At 58.6% G+C, this 23706-nt stretch overlaps 2 protein-coding genes across 2 annotated transcripts in view; one reads left to right on the top strand and one right to left on the bottom strand.

Moving 5' to 3' along the window:
• Positions 1-1103: 1103 nt before the first annotated feature.
• TMEM120A (transmembrane protein 120A) lies at positions 1104-7023 on the top strand. The gene is made up of 12 exons (XM_027041977.2): positions 1104-1311; positions 2969-3087; positions 3322-3438; positions 5066-5125; positions 5366-5461; positions 5535-5624; positions 5810-5875; positions 5986-6047; positions 6149-6241; positions 6350-6414; positions 6521-6589; positions 6668-7023. Exons 1-12 carry the CDS (start codon positions 1231-1233, stop codon positions 6779-6781), a joined length of 1032 nt encoding a protein of 343 aa, XP_026897778.1. The 5' UTR covers positions 1104-1230; the 3' UTR covers positions 6782-7023.
• LOC106980719 (NADPH--cytochrome P450 reductase) overlaps positions 6952-23706 on the bottom strand; it is a 62805-nt gene continuing 46050 nt past the window's right edge. The window contains exons 3-16 of the mRNA XM_027041976.2: positions 17825-17873; positions 13606-13734; positions 12074-12223; positions 11424-11548; positions 11027-11116; positions 10659-10757; positions 9603-9719; positions 9382-9500; positions 8981-9162; positions 8717-8866; positions 8159-8429; positions 7934-8079; positions 7756-7841; positions 6952-7660 (exon numbers count right to left, since the gene is read on the bottom strand). Coding sequence (XP_026897777.1) covers positions 7516-7660; positions 7756-7841; positions 7934-8079; positions 8159-8429; positions 8717-8866; positions 8981-9162; positions 9382-9500; positions 9603-9719; positions 10659-10757; positions 11027-11116; positions 11424-11548; positions 12074-12223; positions 13606-13734; positions 17825-17873 — 1858 coding nt within the window. The 3' untranslated portion in view covers positions 6952-7515. The remainder of the gene's footprint in view (positions 7661-7755; positions 7842-7933; positions 8080-8158; positions 8430-8716; positions 8867-8980; positions 9163-9381; positions 9501-9602; positions 9720-10658; positions 10758-11026; positions 11117-11423; positions 11549-12073; positions 12224-13605; positions 13735-17824; positions 17874-23706) is intronic.

The raw sequence follows: 23706 nt of genomic DNA, 5'->3' as shown, positions 1-23706 counted from the left end.
ACCCCCGCCCCCCCAGCTCCAGAGATGCCAGCCCAGGTGTCAGTCTCCACAGTTCTGACAGGTTTCTGGCATGGGGCACACCGTTGCCTCATCCCTGGTCCTAGAACTCCCCAGCCAGTCTGATGGCTTCTTCAGAGTTCCTTTCCTTCTCCCCCCACTCGTTTCCTCCTGGCTGGCTTCCCCAAGAAGAGATTTCCGCCCCTCCTATCTCCCACACCCATGCTTCTAGAAATTCCTCAGGCCTTACGGGGATTTTCTTCGGAATGTGCTTCCAAGCCCTGGAAGCACCCACAGCACAAGTCAGGAGATGGCACAGACGATGGGACTGACAGGGAATTTGGGATGTCTGCCCCTGTTCAGTCAGCAAACATTCTCTGCCACCCACGTGTGGCTGGGGAGGGACCTAGAGGTGAAGGCCATCTCACCTTCCAGGACTCTTTGCAGAAGGGTGAAATTGTCCTCCCCAACGGAAGCCCAAGCCCTCAAGGAGTGGGGTTTTGCCCGACGGATAAGGGCTTTCCAGCCAGCTCAGGCCTGAAATCCGTTGGGCTAGGAACTGGAACAGAGTTTGGGAAGGCTGCAAACAATGGCTCTGTGGGTTAGGGACCTCCTGGCAGGAAGGGCAGAGTCGCTGGCACGTTTTCTTTGGGGACCTGGTGGGGATCAGCCTTGTGTGTTAGGACGGGCAGTCTGGTGGCTCCTGCAAGGACAGTAGCGGTGAGTCTGGAGGCTGGGAGACCGTAAGGCTGCCGCTGTAAAAATCCAAGACAGAAAAGAGGCTTGGAATCCTCTTCCTGCAGAGGTGCTGCTTTCCCAAGGACGAAAGTGTTTGAGGCAGGGGTCACCCCCGTGGGCTTCAGTTTACTGTCAGCGTGACCGGGCGGAGCTCTGCGGGGCGTAGCACGTGGCTGGCATGATCCCGTGGAGCCTGAGCTGGAGGCGGCGACCCCGGCGCGCGCCAGCCCCAGGATGGGCTGTGAGCTGCGAGCGGCGGGGAGAGCGCCCCAGCACACGTGGCCCCGCCCCCGCCCCGCCCAGGGCTCGGATTGGCTCAGGCAGGGGGCGGGGCTAGCGCTCTGGTAGCTTCAGGCCTTTTCCCATTGGTGGTCTTGGCGGCGCGAGCCCGGAAGCGGACGGGGGCGGCGGCGGAGGCGGCTGAGGCGCCTCGGGCGGGCTGGGGTTGCGGCGAGGTCCCAAGACTCGGCTTGTCCGGCGTGTGGCCCGGCAGCCATGCACTCCCAGGTCCCGGGCCCGTTAGGCGACTGCCTGCGGGACTGGGAGGAGCTGCAGCAGGACTTCCAGAGCCTCCAGGTGAGTGCCAGTGCGGGCGTCCATTGGCCCAGAGCCATGTCCCTCTGGCTCGAGGTCAAGGGTCGGGCAGCCCTGGGTCAGGCAGTGGGGGCTCAGGGCCAAGGGTTGAGGACGCTGGTGTGGCACCGGAGGGCGAGGAGGCCCTGGGTGCTGGTGGCCCTAGCTGGACCCTCCTCTCGGCCTCAAATGAGTGTCCGGCGGCAGCCCCCATCGCCGGCGCTGCCGCTGCGACCCTGGTGGGGACCCGCTGCACCTAGCGGACCTGGGGCCTTGTGCGGGGGCCTCGGAAAGAGGTCCCTGTCCCGTCCTCTCCCAGGAGAGCGGCCTCCTGAGTCAAAGCCGGCCAGGCCCAGTCTTGGGTCGGTCACCTCGCAAACATGCCTCGGGCGCCGGCACGGCTGGAGCCAGAGCAGCGCCAGCAGCGCGGTCCCCGCCCTAGGACAGCGCTGGGAGGTCTGGGCTCCCCCGGGAGGCAGGGTAGTGGTGTGTAGGTGAAGTGCCTGGATGGGGGCGGGGCCCATCCAGGGTGAAGGACAGCAGCCACGGAGGCAGGACTATGTGGCTACTGTAAAGAGAGTGAGGGGAGAAGTGGGTGGGCCAGACCCTGCAGGGACCTCATGGACGGGATCAGAATCTTTCTGATACCAGTAGGGAGCCATGGGAGGAAGTGTCTGGATCTGACTTGTATGCACCCTGTGCTGTTCTGTGGGGAGCCCCGAGGGGAGGGGTGAAGGCTGCTGGTCTCCTCTGGACAGGAGAAACTGGTTGGTAGGGGTGGCAGATGTAGCACGTGTTGGGTTCTGAGGGGGGTGTGGTGGCCCCTTTGGGCCATGAGAAACAAAAGAAGACCTAGAAAGGGTAGAGTACCTAGGCCGGCTGGGTACCTGGTCATGGCTTTATCTCTCCTGTACTGGTTCCAGCTCCTTCCTGTCTGCCCTGAAGCCTTGTAGCCCAGCCTGGGCCTGGCCAAGGCTACTGTCACTAGAGTTTCTCCTGGAGTCCTGAGCAGAGCAGACTTAGTCTCCCAGCCTGGCCACCCCTGCCTGACCTTCCTCACACTTCCTATGGTTGTCTCCAGGCTTCTCCTCTGGAAACTCACCCACCAGGGCAAAGTGCTCTGGGAAGCTTTGGGCCAAAGGTGCTGGGGGAGGGGTAGAAGGACTGATCTTACAGCTGGAGGTCTAAGGGCTGGAGCCTGATGACCTTTAACCTGGGAAGCAGATGCGGGGAGTGCCAGAGCAGCAGGCGTCTTGGACAACCTCAGCTCCCCTGTGCTAGCAGGCCGGGTAGGCAGGAGGATCCGAGAGGACCAGAATGGCTTCAGGCAGCCTGATTGGTCCAGAAGGTAGACCTTGGGCCTAGGATCTGAACTCGAGGTGGGAGCTAGTAGGTGGGCTGAGACCAAGAAACTTTCAGAAACTAGTCTGTTTCTGGGACAAGGGGGTCGTGATGGCCTCTGGGCTTTGAGGAGGAGCCCCATCCCCTTGCCTGCCTTGGGGAGAGGGCAACCTCAGGGAGGTCCTTGGGCCGGCTGTCTCCTTTCTTTCTCAGACCCTCCAGAGGAGCCCCTGGGGCGTCTCTGCCCCACGCCCTGTCCAGCAGGCGCTGGCTCAGGGGCCTTCTAACCAGCCTGAGCCTTCCCCTGCCTGCTCCCCAGGAGACCCACCGGCTGTACCGCCTGAAGCTGGAGGAGCTGATCAAGCTGCAGAACAGTTGTACCAGCTCTATCACTCGGCAGAAGAAGCGGCTCCAGGAGCTGGCTCTTGTCCTGAAGAAGTTAGGACCCTCCCCCGCCGCTTCCATAGTCCCCCATGCCTCCCGTACCGCCCTGGCCTAGGGCTGGGGAGTGGGCGTCGGATCTGGGTTGGGGGGAGAGCTGGCACTGACTCCTGAGTGTCCCGGGCGTGGCGTCTCCCCTCGCTGGGTCCTGTTGACCCTCCTGCCCCACGGGTGTCGGCTGGTGATACCTGGGGGCCCCCTGCCCTGACTCTGGCTTCTGTCTACCTGCAGATGCAAACCCTCCCTTCAGTCGGAGGCTGAGGAGGCTGCACGGGAACTGGAGAACCAGATCAAGGAGCGCCAAGGCCTCTTCTTCGATATGGAGGCCTATTTGCCCAAGAAGAATGGGTGAGACCCCCTCCCCCAAGCTCCGTTCACAGATGCTCCTGGGCGGCGGCCTGAAGCGCAGTTTCCTTTGGTTGCTTGGCTGGCAAATGTTCCCTCGACCTACTCTGGGCCGAACAGTCAGGCCCAGCCCTGTGTCCGGGAGATGGCACGAGTGACAGTGACAGTTCACGGAGATGGGTGCTTTGGGGAGGAAGGACAAGAACTAGAGGAGGACAGTGAGGGGTGCCTCACCCAACCTGAAGGTCACGGAAAGCGTGGAGCACGAAGGAGTGAGCCTGGTGGGCATGGGAGGGTGGAAACCGCAGGTCTGGCCAGAGCTCAGGGAGGTGGTGGGCGACCAGAGGGGAAACCAGGCCTCGGAGTTTGCTTCGGCCCCAGTAGGCCGTGCAGAGGGACCTTTAGATCAGCCACCGTCACTGAGGAGAGTGGCAGGGGACGGTGTACAACCCTTGGCCGAGTAAAAGAGACCGCAGGCAGCAAGACAGCTGAGAAAGAGCATGTTCCAGAAGGAGGGGACAGCAGCCTCAGACCAGATGGCCCAGGGGGGTCAGATGCCATACGGAAGGGAAATGTTTCCTGGAAGTCAGGGCGGCCTTGGAGAGAACCACTCCACAGGATGGTGGAGGTGGAAGTTGGTAAGCGGGTGACCAAGAGCTGGGGGACGGGCACATTTAGGCAGCTCTTCCCAAGCTTGGCTGTGAGTGGAAGGGGAAACCAGCAACTGGAACTTGGCCTAGGGGTGGGGGTGGGGGAGTGCTTTTGCTGCACCCTCGTTTGTGTGTGTGTGTGAGTATGTTACTTTGTACCTGGGGAAGACCTGGGCACATGTACCTTCGGGGAGGTGGGACCCTCGGAGTGGGAGACCCAGTAAAGGGAAATCCCTGGGGAGGTGGGCAGGGCTGGGCATGGGCCCTTCTCATTTGTGAAGGGAGGGCGTGCTGAGAGGGTGAGGAGGGAGGCCCAGGAGAGGTCAGCCGCCTGGAGGGAGGGTTTGACGAGGCCACTGCAGGGATGGCATAGGGAGCTGGGGGTTATGGGGTCGACGAAGTGGCTGACGTGCAAGGGGGGCTCGAAACCTCAGCTGGCTTGGGAAAGGAGCCTGGGGTTGGGGGGCCTGGAAGCCTCAGAGAGGGCCAGGGTCCACATGGGGCAACCCACCTGGGAGGCTCAGGGTCAGAGCACAGGCTGAATTTCGGAGGGAGCCCTTATGGGCCGGGAGGGGGCCCTGGCGGGGCGGACTGGGGGCTGAAGGCTGTCAGGTAGCAGGAATGGAGGAGGTGATAGCGGGTGTGCGCAATCACAGGCACCGAGCCCTGCCCCGGGCTCGCAGGGGCTATCCGAGATGTGGGCATGGCTGCCAGAGGGTGGGAGAGCCAGGCCGCCCTGGAGGCCCTGGGGAGAGACGAGGGAGGGGACGCTGCTGGTTTACCCTGGAGCGGGACTGGGGAGCAGGCAGAGAGGCTGGGCCTTGGCGTCTCCCTCCCCTCGAGTGGGTCCACAGCACCCCCAAGGTCGGAACCCTAGGCCAAGGCCACGGGAAGTCCGGGTAGGGATGGCGGCCCCAGCTCTGCGCCTTTGGCTGCCCTCCCCGTCGGAGCCTCTCCTCACCTGGTGTCCCCTCTCCTAGGTTGTACCTGAGCCTGGTTCTGGGCAATGTCAACGTGACACTCCTGAGCAAGCAGGCTAAGTAATTTGTTGTCGTGGGCTGGGTCCCCACCCTGCTCGCCACCCTCCCGGGTCCTTTCCATCCCGCCCCAGCTGCCCCGGCTAAGCCTTGGGGCGCAGCGGTCAGCGCCGGGGTCGCTGTCCCGGGCCAGCCCGTGCCTCCTGCGGAAGTGTGTCTGGAACAGGAGCCTCCCTTCCGGGTGGAGGCGAGGGTGGGCCCTGCCGGCACCCCGGCCTGTCCCACGAGTGTGTGCCCACCCAGGTTTGCCTACAAGGACGAGTACGAGAAGTTCAAGCTCTACCTCACCATCATCCTCATCGTCATCTCCTTCACCTGCCGCTTCCTCCTCAACTCCAGGTGGGTGCGCTGCTCAGGACTAGGCCCCCGCCCCCCTCCAGGCTCTGGCACCAACCCTCTGTCCCCTCCTCAGGGTGACAGATGCCGCCTTCAACTTCCTGCTGGTCTGGTATTACTGCACGCTGACCATCCGAGAGAGCATCCTCATCAACAACGGCTCCCGGTGGGCAAGGGGGCGAGGCGGGCACTGGAGCTCCCCGGGGAGGGGGTGCGTGCCCCGGGCCCCCGAGAAGCAGGCACTGGACCGGGGTGCTGCTTTCTTCCCGCCTCGGCCTTGCTCCCTGTCCCTGAGCACCAGTCCTGGGGGCTGAGGGGACAGGAGTGACACTGGCTTCCCTATGTATGCAGGATCAAAGGCTGGTGGGTTTTCCATCATTACGTGTCCACCTTCCTGTCGGGAGTCATGCTGACGTGGTGAGTGGCAGGGCTTGGCTCCCAGGCCCTGGGGGGTCGAGGGGGTGAGTGCGGGCCAGAAAGGTGGTGCCCCCCGAGCTCCTTACCCTTCCCACCGCTTTCTACCTCAGGCCTGACGGCCTCATGTACCAGAAGTTCCGGAACCAATTCCTGTCTTTCTCCATGTACCAGAGTGAGTATCTCAGAGGGCCCCGCTCGGCTCAGGAATCCCCCACGGGGAGGGGCGGGCCGAGGACTTGGGGCCCCAGCCTGGTTCTGATGCCCCCGCCCCAGGCTTTGTGCAGTTCCTGCAGTATTACTACCAGAGCGGCTGCCTGTACCGCCTGCGGGCCCTGGGCGAGAGGCACACTATGGACCTCACTGTGGGTGAGTCGGGCGTGGCCGCCCTGCTTGGGAGCCCGGAAAGGGAAGTCCTCTCCTGTCCACGTGGGTCTGAGAGACCGTGCCCATCTCCGTCGTCTTTCCTCCCCGCAGAGGGCTTCCAGTCCTGGATGTGGCGGGGCCTCACCTTCCTGCTGCCCTTTCTTTTCTTTGGACACGTAAGTCGTCCCTGCCCCTGCGCGTCTGGCTGGGCATCCCCGTGTTCTGGCTTGGGGCCCGAGTGGGGACCGGGATCTGCTGCTTGAAACCTCCCATTCCTCCCAGTTCTGGCAGCTTTTTAACGCGCTGACGTTGTTCAACCTGGCCCGGGATCCTGAGTGCAAGGAGTGGCAGGTGAGCGGGGGGGCCCCCGGAGAGGCATGCCGGGAGGGCCGGCGCCCGGCCCCGTCCTGACCCCACTTCCTCCCCCAGGTGCTCATGTGCGGCTTCCCCTTCCTCCTACTCTTCCTTGGCAACTTCTTCACCACCCTGCGGGTTGTGCACCAGAAATTCCACAGTCAGAGGCGTGGGAGCAAGAAAGAATGAGCCTGGGTCTTCCCCCGCCCGCCCGGCTCCCTACGACACCCCCTGGCCTGGAAGCGGGTTCTGGCCCCTGTGTTGAGGGGGTAGGGGGCTCCCCTCAACCGGGAGGGTCTCTTCTGCTCTCCCTGGGGTGTTGTGGGCTCTGTGGGCCCCAAAGGCTGTGCTGGAGAGGAGGGGCCTGGGCCTATGGCCCAGGCCTGCGGGGAGCTGGGGGCCAGCAGCCTCAATAAAGGAAGAGCGGCACAGAGGTGGCTTGAGGCGTGTGCTCTCCAAAGGGTGAGGCAGGGCCTCCGCGCCACCACAGCATGGGTTCTCGGGGCTCCTGAGCTGCTCTCTGGGGGGTCTGAGTAGACCCAGGGGGAGGCCCCGGATCTGCTCAAGCAATACCAGTCAAAATACAGAAAACAGAGAACTTTATTCCAAGGACCAGAGATTATTTAAAATTATTTACAGTCATTGAAAATAATGCGGAGGGGCTGGGCCCCAGCTCAGCTGAGAAGAGCCCCTTCTGTACAGCCACCAAGGGCCGGAGATGTTCACAAAACACAGGCCCTGGTCTCCCCTGACCACATGCCCTGGGGCCGGGGTGCTCCAGAGGGTGCGTCTGGGGCCTGGATGGTCCCTCGGCCCACCTCCCGCGGCAAGAAACCAGCCGGGAGACTGGCAGAAGGGGGCGAGGAAGGTGATTACAGGGAGAAGCAAGTCTGTGGGGCTTGAGGAGCAGGGCCGGGCTGCCCCTAGCTCCACACGTCCAGGGAGTAGCGGCCCTTGGTCATCAGCTTCTTGATGTAGTCCACGGCCTGGGCGTGCTCCATGGCCCCCACCTCGGCTACGATGTCGTAGAAGGTGTTCTGCACATCCCTTGCCATGTTCCGAGCATCCCTGGGGCAGGATGGAGGTGGCACTGGGCAAGGGGCCCCCCCAACCCCGGGCAGGCAAACCCCACCCCGCCCCTCCCCTCCTCTGCCCCCACTCACCCGCAGACGTAGATGTGGGCACCCCCCTCGTGGATCAGCTTCCACAGGTGCTCCTTGTCCCTCTTCAGTAAGTGCTGCACGTAGACCTGGGGTGGGGGGGGTGGGCAGAGGTGGCACGGTGACGAGGCGGGTCCCGCGGCCCTGAGGCCCAGCCCAGAGGGGCCGCCCGAGGCCTCACCTTGTGGGGCTGCTCCCGAGAGAAGGCCACGTTGAGCTGGGTGAGGGAGCCGTCCTTGTGGAACTGAGTCAGCTCTTCGCGGTACAGATAGTCCTCATCAGACCGGCGGCAGCCGTAGTAGAGCAGCGTCTCCCCCACGTCCTTGCCTGGGGCGGTGAGCAGGGGTGAGCAGGTACCCAGGCACACGGAACCCCACGGAACCCCACCCCATGCCCACACACTTACCCTGCTGCCGCAGCCAGGCCCGCTCCTGGATGAAGCCTATGAAGGGTGCCACCCCTGTGCCAGGGCCCACCATGATGACAGGGGTGGTGGCCTTGAAGGGCAGGCGGAACTGGGACTTGCGCACAAACATGGGCACCAGGGCCCGGCGGCCGTTCTCCCCTGCAGGCTCCTTGGCCCGTAGCCAGCTGGTGGCCACCCCCTTGTTGATTCGGCCAGACTTGGTCTCGTACTCCACCGCCACGGCACAGATGTGCACGGAGTTCGGGTGGACCTGGTGGGAGTGGGGCAGGGGTGAAGACACCTGAGGCCCTTCTCTCCTGCCCCCCCGGCCCTGTCACCCCAGCCTCCTCAGCACGGGGGCTCTTCTCACCCTTCCTGGTGCCCAAACCTCGAAAGCCCCTTTCCAGCAGCTGTCCTGGCTGGCTCTCAACACCAGTAGAGAGCCGTTTGCGGTCTCGTGGTCCAGCCCGCTGGACATGAGGCGCTTGGGGCAGAGCTGGGGCCACAGCTCAGGGCACCCATCGGCTGTGCCCTCCCTACGTGGGCTGGGCCTCGCACCTTGGAGGATGAGGCGATGGAGTAGTAGCGGGCCTGGAGACGAGGCAGCAGCTCACACAGATGGTCGATGGGGGGCCGCAGGGACGGGTAGTCCTGCAGGATGGCCAGGATGTGCCGCCGAGCCTCCACCACCCAGCTCAGGTACAGCTCCTGGGGAAGGCCAAATGCGGGGTGAGACCTGGGGGGGGAGTGAAGGGAGGCGCCGTGGCCCAGGTGACAGGGCTGAGGTGGTGGCTCCCCAGGTGCAGTGGCAGCAGGCCTTACCTTGCCCTCGCCCGAGGAGGACGCCATCTTGCGCAAGTGCTCCTGCTCAGAGGGCTCCGAGGCGTACTGTGCCAGCTCGTAGAGCACATTGGTGCGTGGCGGGTTGGTGATGTCCAGGTAGTAGGTGAGGGCCGTGCGGTACGAGGTGGGGCAGGGGAAGGGGTGCTTCTTGTTGGACTCCTCTGCAGGGCGAGGGGAAAAGCATTTGGGGTTAGTGGCCGCTGCCCAGCTAATCTGTTCCAGAACCTGGAATCGTGGGGTCTTGTGTCTGAGGGCCACGAGGGCACCAGGGCTTTGGGCTTAAGCAGCTCAACCTATCTACAGCTTTGCCAGGGGCCCATTCCGGCCGGCTGCCTCGGGTCCCGGGCTGGAGGGCAGGCAGCCTCGATTCCAGGACTCACCGTCCAGATTGTTCAGGGACATGATGACGTCCAGGTCAGCACCCAAGATCTTGCCGAGCTGGCTGACCAGGGCAGAGTCATTGGCTGGGTAAACGGCCACATGGTCCCCAGATTCATACCTAGGGTTGGTGGGGGGTGGATTCGAGGCTCAGGACGGGGTGGAAGGCAGGGCCCGGAAGCTCTGAGAGGGGTGGGTTGGGGGAGGGGGTGGCTGCCAGCACCTGAGTTTGGAGTCTGAGATGTCTAATTCCAGGTGCATGAGGTGTCGCTCAGTTCCCTGGTTCAGCTTCCGGTTGGTGGTGACCTCAGCCAAGAACGGATTCTTGGCATCAAAGGGGCTGGGTGGGAAAGAGAGCAGCTCAGTGATTGGCCAGGCCCTCAATCTGAATCTCCCTGCCCCCAAGGGACCCTTCTGGTTTCACAGAACACAGGGAACCTTAGAGCCAGCCTCCCAGGGCCCCAGGAAACCTCTCCAATTATGTAAAAGGTTCTCCCAACCAGATTCAAGGCAGTGCCCCCAGTGACCCCCAGAAGTGGGCAGAGCTAGGTTATCAGTGTCTCCATTTACAGATAAGGAAACTGAAGCCGGTTCCTAAATGTGGGGGAGACCCTTCACCCACTACCTGTTTGTGGGCTGAGTGCACAGGAGGACCAGGCCCCTTGTAGATGGCTCCCTACGACAGAAGGCGCCTGGGTTCTGCCTGCACAGTCACTGAAATGTTGGGTTTCCTGTTAAAGCAGGGCCACTGGTCTTAAATCCTCAGGGTGTTAGGGGGACTTTTTCCTGGGCGGCTCCAGGAATCTGGGCACCACCCCGGGGTAAGGCAAGTCAGGGGCCCAAGAGAGGAATGCTGTTTTTGGATAAAAAGTCCAAATACTGAGGCAGGTTTTAAGAAAGCGAGTCCTTCCTGCCAGGGCTCAACCTGGACCCATAGCCATACTCCGGATGTCCTGCTCCAGGCACTGGTAGGGGCCTCCCCGCCCCCGGATACTTAGAGCAAAATGTCACATTAAGTACAAACTGAGCAAGTGTCTGTCTCCTGGTGGCCGCGCCCTGGCCTGAGGGACCCCTGGGAGAGAGCCAGGGGGCAGGGCCTAGGTGTGGGCCTGCCTCTGTTCCTCTGCTCTGGGCCTTACGCCCTCCCGTGTGGTGAAGGTGAAGTCATGGGTGCTCCCACCCACACCCACTCACGGGCAAGGGCCTGCAGGGACTCACAGGACTGCCAGCCATTGGGGGCACCCACGGCCACAGGCCCCCAACCGTGCTCTCTACTCACGGTTTCTGGTTCTCGTAGCTCTTCAGTCGGCCCATCTCTCCCGTGTACACCTTGGCCACGTCTACGTCTGTGTGGACCACGAGCTCGTACTGGCGAATGCTGGCAAGGGGAGACAGGGTGAGGTGGGGAGGGTCCGGAGGATGGTGGGAGGGCTGGGGAGCCCGGGGTGCTACAGGCTTCGAGGTGATTCTGGGAGAAGGTGAGGAAAGCCCCCCCAGTGCCCGTCCCTTCCAGGCAAAGCCCAAGTGCCTTAACGCGGGACCCAGGACCCCCTGGTCCTGTGACTGAGCATCTGCCACCTTCTCCCGGCGTCCCCGCCGGAACCCAGCGGGCCAGGTCTCCCACCCCGTGTGCGGACACACACTCACCTGGACTCCTCTCCGGTGGCTTCCACCCCAAAGTGTTCGCACACGGCCGGCCAGAACTGCTCTCGCCACGTGATGAAGTCCTCCTCCAGGCTGGCGGGAGGAGGGAATGAGTCCGGCCCCAGGGAGCCCCTCTCCCCGCCCAGCCCGAGGAGCCCCCTGGGATGGGGCCCGAGCCACCAGGTGGCATTTGGGGCGTCTGTGCTAAGCAGGGGCGCTGGGAGCCCAGAGGATGTAGAAAAGTGAGGGGGGGATGGCGCCGGCCTTCCCTTGCCCTCGGTGATGCCTGTACAGGTGGCTTTGCGCTCCCCTCACGTGCCAGAGTCGGCCCTGACCCTGTGGGTTCCCCAGACATGCCGGCCGGGGTCGGGGCTCCGGGGAGGGGGGCCCGGGCACTCACTTCCCATCGTCATCGCCCATCCCCAGCTCGAAGATCCGCTGGGCGCCGAGCTGCTCCAGCCGCTTGTCCACATACTTGCCCATGGCATTGAAGTGCTCGTAGGTCTTGTTCCCGAGACCAAATACCTGTGTGGACCCAGGGACGGGTCTGAGGCCTGGTCAGCGGTCAGGGGTGGGTTTCCCCCGTGCCCCCCAAGGGTACACCGCACCCGTGGGCCTCTACATCTTGCAGACAACTTGCACTGTGAGGCGGGCCACCTCTGGCCCCCGGAAGCGGCTTTGTTTCAGTGGCATGTGGCCCCTAGGCCTCAACCCTGGGCGGCCAGCAGGGTCAATTCACCCTCCCCGCCCGGTGTCCCTGGCCCGGCCTACAGCGGTCAGCCTGCTGCACTCTTCTTGTCTTTGGTCTACTGCAAATAGTGCCCCTGGAGCAAAGCGGGGCTGGGGACCCGGGAGCAGGGACTGTCAGCACTGGGGCCCAGGGCAGAAGAGAGGCCTGACCTGTGAGCAGCCCTCCCCGCCAGGTCCCCCGCTCTAAGCCTCTGTTCTGACACCTTGGCCTGCCCTGGCTCATCAGGACGAGGTGGGAACTGAGGGTCCAGAGGCACCGTAAGGTGCAGAAGCCATGGGAGAGAAGATGGGGAGGCTCACCGCATACTTGACTCCGGAGAGGTCCATATCCGTCTCCTGGAGCCAGTCGTAGAAGTCCTGTGCGTTGTCCGTGGGGTCCCCCTCACCATAGGTGGCCATGCAGAACACCGCCAGGGAGTTCTCGATCTCCGGCAGGCTGCCCAGGTCGGCCTGGAGAGACGAGAGCAGGGCCCGGGCCCAGCGACCATGACTGAGCCTATGTCAGGGGTGTGCCTGATGGGATGCAGACAGGAGAGCCCAGGCCCTGCCCAGGGTGGCTGCTGTGGGATGGGAGGGAATGATTCTGTTGGGAAGGGGCACGAGCAGTCGGAGAAGGCTGCATGGAGGGGACTGACATTTGAACCAGTGCCTTTCCAAAGGAAAGGGAACAGCAGGCACAAAAGAACACGGGTAAGGGCCTGGGTGTTGACAGGCAGAAGCAGGCTGGGTTCTGGGCCACCAGCCAGTGCGCAGAACGTGGTTCTGTGCACCGGGCCCTGGGGGAGAACCTCATGGTCCCACAACGTCCTGGGACCACAGCAGGGCCTGGGCTCTCGCAAATTCCTAACCAGCTGCTGGCTAACTTAAAACCCAGGTCTGCGGACAGACGGGCGGCAGTGCTGGTCCCCAAGACCCAAGGGTGGGGGTGGAGCGGGTGGGGGACGGTTGGGTTTGGGAGACGGTTGGGTTTGGGAAGAGCTCGTGTGGTGAACTCAGGAGAGACTGGTTTTGGGGGAAAGTACATCTGGCAGCAGCCCCATCAGGGGAGGAGAAAGATGGCGACTAGGACCTCCTGCCCATCAGCCTCTTCCCTTACTGTCCACCGCGTCTATGTGGGGCTGGTGGCCTGGCTGTCATTAGCTCCCTGACCCAGAAAGAGGCAAGCAGGCGGCTAGAAGTTTCTTGGGCTTTTGAGAGCTGCTTCCATGTTAGGGGAAGGACAGAGAACCGATCCCTTGAGGACAGTGAGCAAGGTGAGCCTGTCCCTCGGCGCCACGCTGGGGGCAGAGCACCTGGAAGGGACACTGAGTCCTTCAGACTGAGTCCAGTGGTAGCCGGAGGGAGCGACAGGTCCACGGCAAATGGGGGCCTCTACCCCCAAACCCCAGGCTCCCCGGGCCCCTCCCCAAGTGGCCAGACACACCAGTTAATGCAGCCTCATTTCAAAGCCCAGTGAAGGGCTCCCTGAGATGGCTGCAGGGGAGTGGAGGAAGAAGCGGAGACCCCTCTTCCCCAGACTGCTGAGACCCCTTCATTAACAGGCCACGCCCCCCCTCCCGTGCTTGCATCCCCTCGCCCCGCCCTGCCCCGCCCAGCCCCGCCCAGCCCCGCCCAGCCCCGCCCAGAGCCGAGCTGGGAAGGCTGAGCGTGGGCGGTGCCAGGCGCCCATGCGCATGCCTGGAGCCAGCTGGCTGCCTGGACAAATGACAGGAGAGGCCCGTCCGCGTCCGTCCCTGTGGCTGACTTGCCCTTTACACACGTCCACGATCCGGATGCCCTGGTCAGTGCTACTGGGGGAGCCAGGAGAAGGGTCGGGAGTGGGGACTACTCACCAAGTCATACTCCTCGGGGTCTGCAGCCATGCCCCGCATCCCGTAGCGGTGCGCGTCCTTGGACAAGCGGTTGGCAAACTCTTCCGCCGTCCCCGTCTGGGAGCCGTAGAACACGATGATGTTCCTGCCCTAGGGAAGGCCAGACACGTGGGGTCAGTGAGGGACCAAGAGCCCAGAGGCTTCTCCAGAGACTCTAGGTGGCCATAGGGTGGGCTAGGCAGGTGAGGTCTTTCCAAGGCATCCTCTTCCTTCCTGCCCCAAGTCTTCCTAAGTCACTCCGGGGCTATCGTCCCACTGCCCCAGCTACTGTGGAGGACAGTGACAAAGGCCACCCAGACATGCAGCTGCTCAAGGTCACACTTTGGACAGATTTTTAAAAGACACGTTAAAAAGCACGATGTAATGTTCAGTAAAAAAAAAGACCAAACAGTATTCTAGCGTAATCCAATTTTGTTCTCTACGCACAATGGTGTCCATATATACATTTATACACACACACGCACAAGGGAAAAAAAATCTAGCAAGAAGTATACCAAGAGTCTCCAAATGGAGAATTATGGGTAAGTTTTTCTGAATACCTATTCTTTATAAAAATCTAGATAAAAGGAAAGGTGCCCAATGGGCTGGCTCCCACATTCTTCATTCCACCCTCCTCCTCCTGTGGCCTCTACAGCTGGAACTCTACTCCCCGGACTCTCAAGGTGGGGCAGCAAATTTGGTCCAGCAAATCAACGTGCTTTACGAGGTCTGGAAGGTGGAAGTGAGGTACAGGCCACCTTCTGGTCCCTTTATGTAGCCATGAGGTTTCTCAGCAGTAGGATTTCAGTGCCCTGACCCCTAGAGGGGTCTCTGATTTTTGCATGGAGCCCTACATATAGGTACAAAGGAAAAAAAATGTATGGATTATAATTGCTTTAAAATGTCTGCATACCTTTTACATTTCCTGAATTTTCTACCAATCATTTAAAAAGGTATTTTACTTTATTAAAAAATTTTTTTTCTAATGTTTATTTTTGAGACAGAGCGTGAGCTGGGGAGGGGCAGAGAGAGAGGGAGACACAGAATCCAAAGCAGGCTCCAGGCTCTGAGCTGTCAGCACGGAGCCCGACGCCATGAACCACAAGATCATGACCTGAGCCGAAGTCGGACACTTAACGGACTGAGCCACTCAGGCACCCCTAAAAAGTTATTTTAAAATAATCACTTACAAAAACTACTTTATAAAAAAGAAAGGCTTATAGAATATCAGGCTAAGGGGACAAAACAGGATATAAAATAGCAGCTAAATGTTTACAGCGGCATCAAAACATATGAAGAACTTCAAAATAAGCCTTAAAAGGAGCGCTGGGTAGTTCAGCCGGTTAAACATCCGACTCTTGGTTTTGCCTCCGGTCACGATCTCAAGGTTTGTGGGTTCAAGTCCCATGCGGGCTCCACACCAGCAATGCGGACGCTGCTTGTGATTTTTCTCTCGCACTCTCTCTCTGCCCGTCACCTACTCTTTCTCTCTCAAAATAAACTTAAAAAAAAAATTAAGCCTTAGGAGGAACCTGCAAGAAGTTACGGATAAAGGGTTCAACCACAGGGAAAGGCCCTGGGTTTGCAGGGGAAGTCTCAACACAGAAGAGGTCCAGTTCTCCGTTATCAATCCAGAAATGCAACATGAGCTGGCAAAAAATCTGAACAGCTCTTTTTACTTCCTCAAAGTGATATCAAAAAATAAATATAAATTCATCCACTGGAACAGGATTGAGCAGCGAAAAGGAACGAAGTGCTGATGTGCAACACAGACCGGACAAACCCTGAAGACGTGATACTAAGTGAATGATTCCACTTACACGAAATGTCCCAAACTGGCAACTCTGTAAGGGATGCAGGCAATTAATAAAGTGGACGAGCGGTTGCTTTGGGCTGTGGGTGGGGGTTAGGAATTAGTGGGAAGTGGCTGCTAATGGCTATGGGGTGGCCATTTGGGGTGCTGAAGAGGTTCTAAAGCAGTGGTGATGGTTTGCATAAATCTGGGAAAACGTTAAAAAATACTGAAGGATATGCTTTTTTTTTTTTTTTTTTTTTAATCTGAGAGAGCGAGTGCAGTGGAGAGGGGCAGAAGGAGACAGAGAATCCCACGCAGGCTTCTCGCTCAGCACAGAGCCCAACGTGGGGCTCGATCTCATGAACCATGAGACCATGACCTGAGCCGCAATCAAGAATCAGACGCTTGACTGACTGAGCCCCCCAGGCGCCCTGAAGTGTATACTTACTTTAAAAGGGTGACCTGTGTGGAATGCACACTGTCTCATTAAAGCTGTTACCCCAAATGCATACATATGAAATAATGGCCAGGGAAAGGGGAAGAGTTGTGGGGGTGGGGCAGGGCCTAGCAGTAAGGATGATCAAAATAAGCTTTCTAAAACCTCAGTAACTGAAACTGTAGGATACTGAACACAGAAAGCCAGATCAAAGAACTGGGACAGGAAAATCTAGAAAAAGGTCCAAATACATACGGGAATTATGTATTTGATAAAAGCAGTGGAGAAAAGGCGGATGCTACTACACGGAACTGAGCGGTGCACAAAAAGGAGCCGGATCCATGCTGCGCGGCTGATGCCGGGATAAACTCCCAGCAGACTGAACGTTAATTATGAACAAGGAAAAAGTACTAGGAAGCACCAGAAGAAAACGTGCAAGAATTCTTTCGTCTCCTTAGAGTCAATGACTCCAAGTCCAGGAGTCGCAGGAAGAACAATAAAGTGCACTGTGTAACTTGTACACACACACACACACACACACACACAACGCCAGGTGAAAACACAAACTACTAACTGGGGAAAATATCTTTAACTCGTGTCACAAACAAGGGGTTAATCTCCCTAAAATGTTAAGGAATTCCTCGAGAAGGCTCAATCCCAACAGAAAAGTGGGCAAAAGAGTTGACCAGAGAGGGGGCGCCTGGGTGGCTCAGTCAGTGAAGCATCTGACGCTTGGTTATGGTCATGATCTCACGGTTTGTGAGATCGAACCCCAAGTTGGGCTCTGCGTTGACATTGTGGAGCCTGCTTGGGATTCTCTCGGCCCCTCCCCTGCTCTTGCTCTCTAAAATAAACTTAAAAAAAAAAAAAGATTTGAACAGAGAATCCATAAAGAAAGAAATGCCATCATCAGCTACAAAAATCTGCTGAAATGCATTCATAAGGAAAATGCAAATTAGAAGTGCACAGGAATATCTGCTTTTAACCTAGAAAACTGCCCCCCCCCCCCCCGACTCACGCGATACGCTCTACTGGCAAGGCTTTGGGGCAACAGGTTTTCTCACACACGGCTAACGAGAGTGCCCTGGTGTGAGCCGGGGTCGGGGGAGGGACAATCTGGCAGCTTCTATCACACTACAAATGCACACACCTCTGGGTCCAACGATTCCACTTCTGGGATTTTATCGTATTAGCAGATGTGGAAATTGGCCTAGAGTCAGAGCAGCATCGTTTGTAAGAGGTGGAAGTTAGGAACAGTCCAAGTGCCCGCTGGCAGGGCAGTGTCCAAACAAATTCTAGGATTCACGGTCACGGGATGAAATCACTACGCAGCTACAGTAAGGAACGAGGGCGGGGTCTCTGAATCGCTAGGGAAGAAACGCCAACATAGATCAGCCAAAAAAAAAAAAAAAAAAAAAAGGCACGGTTTATAACCGTGTACGTAATAGGCCAGCTTTTGTGTTTTAAAGATGTAAAATGAGAATCTGGGTTTTTTTTCCCCGCGTGTGCATCAAGAAGCTCTAGAAGGATCCATAAAATACTAACAACGATGATGAGTGGCAGGAGAGAGGCTTTCCCCTGAATAGTTTGGGATTCTGACCATGCACATGAGGTACTTTCTCGTAACATGTAACAAACAAAACCGGATCAGGCTGTAGCTGCGCTCCGGCCACAGCTATGTGAGGTTTCCGTCTGCTCGTGGGCAGAGCCTGGACCGGGAGGGAGGACGAGGGACAGTCCCCAGAGTCAGAGCGAGGGGAGACCCTTACAGTCTGGTTTGTTCACCAAGTAAACATCGGAGGGTAAACTGTCCCAGGAAAGCAGAGCACCTTTGACGCTTTGGTTAGATGACAATGTTCTAGCCCGCTCTTCCCTCGGCTCCAGTGAAGCTGGCCTTCTGCTGGACCTCCCTCCCCCGGCTGCCAGGGCCGCGACCCCCCGCAAAGAGCACAGACACACAGAAAACTCACCGTCTTCTTCATCTTTTCCACAAAGCTGCTGTCTTTGACAGAGGAGGTCCTGAAAAACAGAAGTAGCTGATGGGCAGGGGGCACATGTGGCAGCATGGAGGGGAGCCCCAGCTCCGGCCCGAGCCGCGCCTCGGGCTGGGGGACAGGACCCTGGGCGGGGCCTCCCCGTGTCCTCTACGGCAGGCCCGAAGCCTCTGGAGACACCACCACCTTCAGAGCCAGGACCTGCGGCCCCAGACAGAGGAGAACGAGGGTGGAGGGCTTGACTCCCATCCCGTGCCATCCAGCCAACAGTTCCGATGGCCCGGTCACCCCTCTGATCCCCACAGGCTCCCAGGGCCACAGACCGGGGCAGGCAAGTCCCTTCAGAAGCTGTCCCAGCCTCGCCTGACATTCTGCTCCACACTCGGATGCACCGACTTCTATGCCGCTCCCTCGTGATGGCCCTCAGCATTCTGTCCCACCGCGGCCTCCAGCCACTTCCTCTGCTGACAGACCCCTGCTCCACCCCTGAACCCCGTTTCCGTCCCCCACACTGGGCCACATTACCTGTTCCCTCCTCTGTGACCATGGCACCTTCTAAAGCCCCAGACCTCGTCCTCTCCAGAGAGGAGCCCGTCTACTCTCCATTCCCTGCTGCTGGCCTCGTGCCCACTCCCTCCCATTTCCTATCCTTTCCCTTCTCTCTCTCCCTGCCCCAGGCCTGCAGGGCCAGGTAAAGATGCCCAGTGAGCCGCGCCAGGGACTCTCAGGCCTATGCCAGCAAGGTGCAAAAAACATACCTTTCTCTGAACGGCAAATCTTTAGATTGTGTGAAATACAGCCCGTCTAAGATATGGCTGTCTCCATTCAAAACAAAATGAGTAATGGGGCACCTGGGTGGCTCAGTCGGTTAAGTGTCCGACTTTGGCTCAGGTCATGATCTCACAATCCGTGAGTTTGAGCCCCACGTTGGGCTCTGTGCTGATAGCTCAGAGCCCGGAGCCTGCTTTGGATTCTGTGTCTTCCTCTCTCTCTCTGCCCCTCCTCCGCTCTCTCTCTCTCAAATATGAACAAACACTAAAAAAATAAAAATGAAAAAAAACCACGACACGATTAAGGAAATGAAAGGCAAGCCACAGCATGGGACAAGATGTTTGCAACTTATGTCTATCTGACAAAGGACTTGAGCTGAGAATCTCAGGAATCCCTACACGTCAATTAGGGAAAGATGAATAATCCAACAGAAAAACTGTCAAAAGACTTGAACAAGCACTTTCCTTTTTATTTATTTTTTTAAGATTTTAAGTAATCTCTACACCCAGTGTGGGGCTCGAACCCACAACCCCGAGATTGAAAGTCATGTGTTCTTCCAACTGAGCCAGCCAGGCGCCCCCTGAACAAGCGCTTTCTGAAAGACAGTCTCTAAATGGCCAAAGGACATATGGGAAGGTGCTGGACGTTAGTAGTAACCAGAGAAACGGAAAACAAAACCCCAGTGAGATCTGCACACGCACCAGAATGGCTACCATGGGAGAGACGGAGCGCATCACACGCAGGCAGAGCTCTGGTGGGGAGCACAGCACGGCCCAGCTGCCCTGGAACACCATTCGGCAGTATCTCCTTAAACCTACAACCCGGCAATTCGGTCCCTGGTAGACAGCGGGCAGAGCACATTGGTGCCTGTGCACCAAAAGCTGTGTAGAGAAGGTTCCAGCAGCGTTAGACACGCGGGTGCCAAACAGGAAACAACCCTAATGATGTCCATCCGCAGGAGGACAAACAAACAGTGGCACATTTACACGATGGAATATTCTCCACCGCAGCAGTGGAAACCCACAAACGATCGGTACGCACACGGGGAGGAGGGAGCCTCAGGGCGTAATGCTGAGTTCGAGGCGCCAGATGCAAGGGAAGGCACCCGTGTGACTTTGTTATGCAAGGTCCCCACGCAGGAACAGGAGGCAGGACCCGGGGAGGGACAGCAGGGGCGCCCGGGGTGCTCGAACAATCTGTGCCTTGATCCGGGTGGTGGTTACCCACCCCCGCTCACGTGGCGAGGTCACCCTGTGTGTACCTTTCTGCAGATACTGTATCTCAAGAACACTCGCGCTTACACAATTTGCTCCCCAAATCCACTTTTTCCGGCAACCAAGACCCTCGGGGAGGCAGGGGTGGCAACGAGGTGGAGGGCCGAGCAGCGGCTCTGGAGCCGTGCGATTCCCAGCCTGCCACCTTGCAGCTGCGTGAACTTGAACCTCAGCCAGAACACGGGACCAACAAATACCGCTTCGGAGGCTTCTCCAAATGTCAAACGAAGAAAAAGCACAACAGGCACGCAGCACGCAGTCCGGCAAGCGCAGGCTCTCGGCGGCACCCGCCGCCCACTTTACAGGAAGGCTGCCGGAGGCCTGACTCGCGGTCTGACTCCAAGGTCTTTGCTCTTTCCACTACATCCTGTGGCTTCCTGCATGCGGGAAAGCGCAATAAAGCAAAAGCGGAGTCAGCACGCACCCGCACGTGCGTGCTCACACACGTGTACACAACCTACAACCGCATAAATGTGGTATCTGCTGGGGCCAGAGGCCTGGAGTCTGTGGAAAGACCTCGGTGAAGGCTGCTTCTCAGGACGCCTCTGCAAAGCTGCTTAGACACGTGATTTTGCAGACATAAAGATAACAGACTTGGTTACGCTCCCCTGGGTTTCTCACTACATTGGCAGCTCCAGGACCAGAGCCACTTTTAGGGCCCCAGAGGGAAATAACATCACCTGTGGGGCCCCAGGGGCGGCAAGGCCTGGCGCCCGTCTTGGCCACTCCAGCTTCTTCCCTCCACCCCAGAGGCGCCCCGACAGGCAGCTGGGGGCCGGCTGCCCAGACCTCCCACCCGGAGATGGCCCAGCTGCCCAGGAACCCCGAGCAGGCCCTCCCTGACTCCCCGTTACCCCACCCAGCACCCCCTGGGGAAGGCCCACCCCTAAGGGCGGCAGGGCCAGGGCAAGAGCAAGAATGGAGGCCCTCAGGCCGGGCCCCCCCACCCCCCACTCCGACCCGTACTCCAGAAGAATCTGGTGTCTGTCTGGACATCTCAGATCGCATGTCCGACTTCTGTCCCTGCCCTGCCACGAGCAGCCACGTCTTCCCTGCCCTTCCGGTTTATGCTCTGCCTAAGCCAGAGCGCTTGCCACCTGTGCCCACCCGTGCGCTCACACGCATGCTCCCCCAGGACCCCGTCAGGTGAATACAGCAAGGCGCACAGGGTTGGGACTCCCACCGCGGCTCACCTTCTGAGTTCTGAGCTAGGAGAACAGACTGCCTGCATTTCAACATAAATCAAACTCAAATCCAAACTGATGCTTACATATCAGCCAGCTAGGTGAGCGTTTTTGATTAGATACTCTAAGAAAAGAGCAGGCACACAAGGACATGCAGTTTCCATTTATACGGTGCTGTGGCTGTTCAAGACCCACTGATCGTACGTTTTAAAAAATGGTCAGAAAGATGAAGTTTAAGAGGTGTGAATTTCTCCCCAACTGAAAAGTGGAACAAACTAAATGCATTTAGTTGACACCTAAAAAGCGCGAGGTGACTCAGTCAGTTGAACGTCCAACTTTGGCTCAGGTCACGATCTCACAGTTCATGGGTTCAAGCCCCGTGCCGGGCTCTCTGCTGACAACTCAGAGCCTGGAGCCTGCTTTGGATTCTGTATCTCCTTCTCTGTCCCTCCCCCACTGTGCGTTCTCTCTCTCTCTCTCTCTCTCTGTCTCAAATATAAACATTAAAAAAAATTTTTTTAATACATTTTATAGTTATAAAACTGGGGGCAACTCCAATGTCTAAAAATCAGGGACAGGCTGGACAGGTTACGCAGCACAATATGACACTGTTCACTACTGAACAGGGAAGTGTGGATCGCCTCTATGGGCGTGGAAGGATGTTCTTGATTCACTAAGTGGAAAAAAGCAGGTTATAGGATAATGCAGGCGACACGATCCCGTTTTGTTTAGAAGGGAGGGTACAGAAGCGCACATGTGATGGACGCCTGGGTGGCTCAGTCAGCTGAGCATCCAACTCTGGATTTCAGCTCAGGTCATGATCCCAGGGTGGTGGGATCGAGCCCTGGGTCAGGCTACGTGCTAAGTGTGGAGTCTGCTTTAGATTTTCTCTCTCCCTCTGCCCCTCTCACATGGTCTCTGAAATGAAATTAAATGCATAAACAGTTTTAATAAAAAAAAAAGGGCACGCGTGAGCACGTTAAGGATTGTTCTCTCCCCGTGTTGAGCGCCTGGGAGTCTCTTTTGTTTCCTTCTACGGCTGATTTCTACTCCTAACCCCCTCACCCCTGTTCTTCCTACAGTGAACACGTAATGCTTCTGTAATAAGAAAATAAGAATTACATTCTAGGTTTAGAAACGTGCGTGGATATGGACAGATTTGGGAGGTTCCGTCCGATAAGGACAATTGGAATGGCTAAGTCCCGAGTAGAGATGGCGTCAGAGATGCAGGGCTGAGGAACACAGAGGCCTCTGATGCAGAGCGCGTCTCCACCCTGCAGATCCCCTGGGCCTCACTGACCTCCTGCTCACCGTTGCCCTGGGTCGCCCTCCGTCTCTGCCCACTATGCCCTTTCTCTAACTTTGTCCCACGAGCTCCTATGTACCCCATCTCTGAAGACACAACATACACTTTCCTCTTCAGAGCACCCTGTTTGTCACCACCTTCAATAGGGCACAGGCCTCGGTTCAGGCCCTCGACTCCATGTTCGCGACTCATGGCTCCATCTGAGGCCTGGGGGGATCTGTCAGGGCCTCGGCACTGGGCACCGTGCCTGGCACTGGGCACGGCCTCTGGGGCGTCAGGCCTGAGAGGCTGTTGGAGGGGTCAGGGTCTGCCATCAGCAGAAAAGCCAACTCTTGTCTCTTCTCAAGGACTGAGGTTTCCATAGAAGCCGCATCTGAAGAAGGGGGGCTTGAAGACACGAGGGGTGCCCTGCCGCCCTGAGTGCCTGCGCCAGCCTCCGCCTTCTGAAGGCCTCCCACCAGCTAGGGGAGAGACAGGCTCCGAGGGCCATCATGGAGGAGGGAAGGGCCCAGCCCTCCGAAGGGGAGGAGGCTCCGGTTTGAATCCTGGATCTGCCACCAACTGGGCCTGTGGTGGCATCGCAAGGCCTTGGACTTCTCTTACTGAAAACATTGAATCTTGGCTTCTGCAACGTCCCCTCCCTGTTCCTCGTACAGCATTGGGAGTGTGGTTAACTCTCAGGGATGAAGAGGGTGTTCCCTAGAAGAGAGCCACCTGGGTCACTCTGTAATTTCAAAAACGCCGAGTGGCACAAAGTGGCAAGTGCTAAGACCAAAAGGGGGGACCAGACAGTCCACCCACAGGGCATCTGCAGAAACCGGGAAAGGCCTCCCAGAAGGGCTGGGCTCTATTCTCAGACAGAAAACAGATCCCAAGGGAAAGCCACGGAAACCGGGCAGCTGACAGGCTCTTGGATGAGGCCCGTGCAGCCAGCGGGGAGCTCAGCCCTGGCGGCCCAGGGGTGCGTGGCCTCTGACCCAGACGCATGGGGCTGGAATGCCAGGCTGGCGGCTCTGGGAGCCGGGGGGCCCTCCAGGTCTGGCTGAGAATGTTCGAGGTGGGGAGAGATGGGCTAGCCCTCCTGCCCCTAGAGGAAGTTCTCCCAAGAAGCCTGAGCACCTCTGTGCTTCAGCCCCTGGGAAAGGAGGCATGCTCCCATCTTTTCCCCTTGGCTTCAGGGCTGGCTTCCAGAGATCGGGGGCAGATTGCACCCCATGGGGGGAAGGGAAAGCCGAGGACCCTAAGGAAGACCCCTTGCCTCCAGTCATTGGCCTGACATGACACGGTACAGTTTCCTACTGGTCACATGTGGCCTCGAGGAAC

The sequence above is a fragment of the Acinonyx jubatus genome, chromosome E3 (genome assembly GCF_027475565.1).
Source record: "Acinonyx jubatus isolate Ajub_Pintada_27869175 chromosome E3, VMU_Ajub_asm_v1.0, whole genome shotgun sequence".
Classification (NCBI taxonomy): Eukaryota; Metazoa; Chordata; class Mammalia; order Carnivora; family Felidae; genus Acinonyx; species Acinonyx jubatus.
Note: the sequence above shows the minus strand (reverse complement) of the source record. Positions and strands in the feature narration are given on the sequence as shown.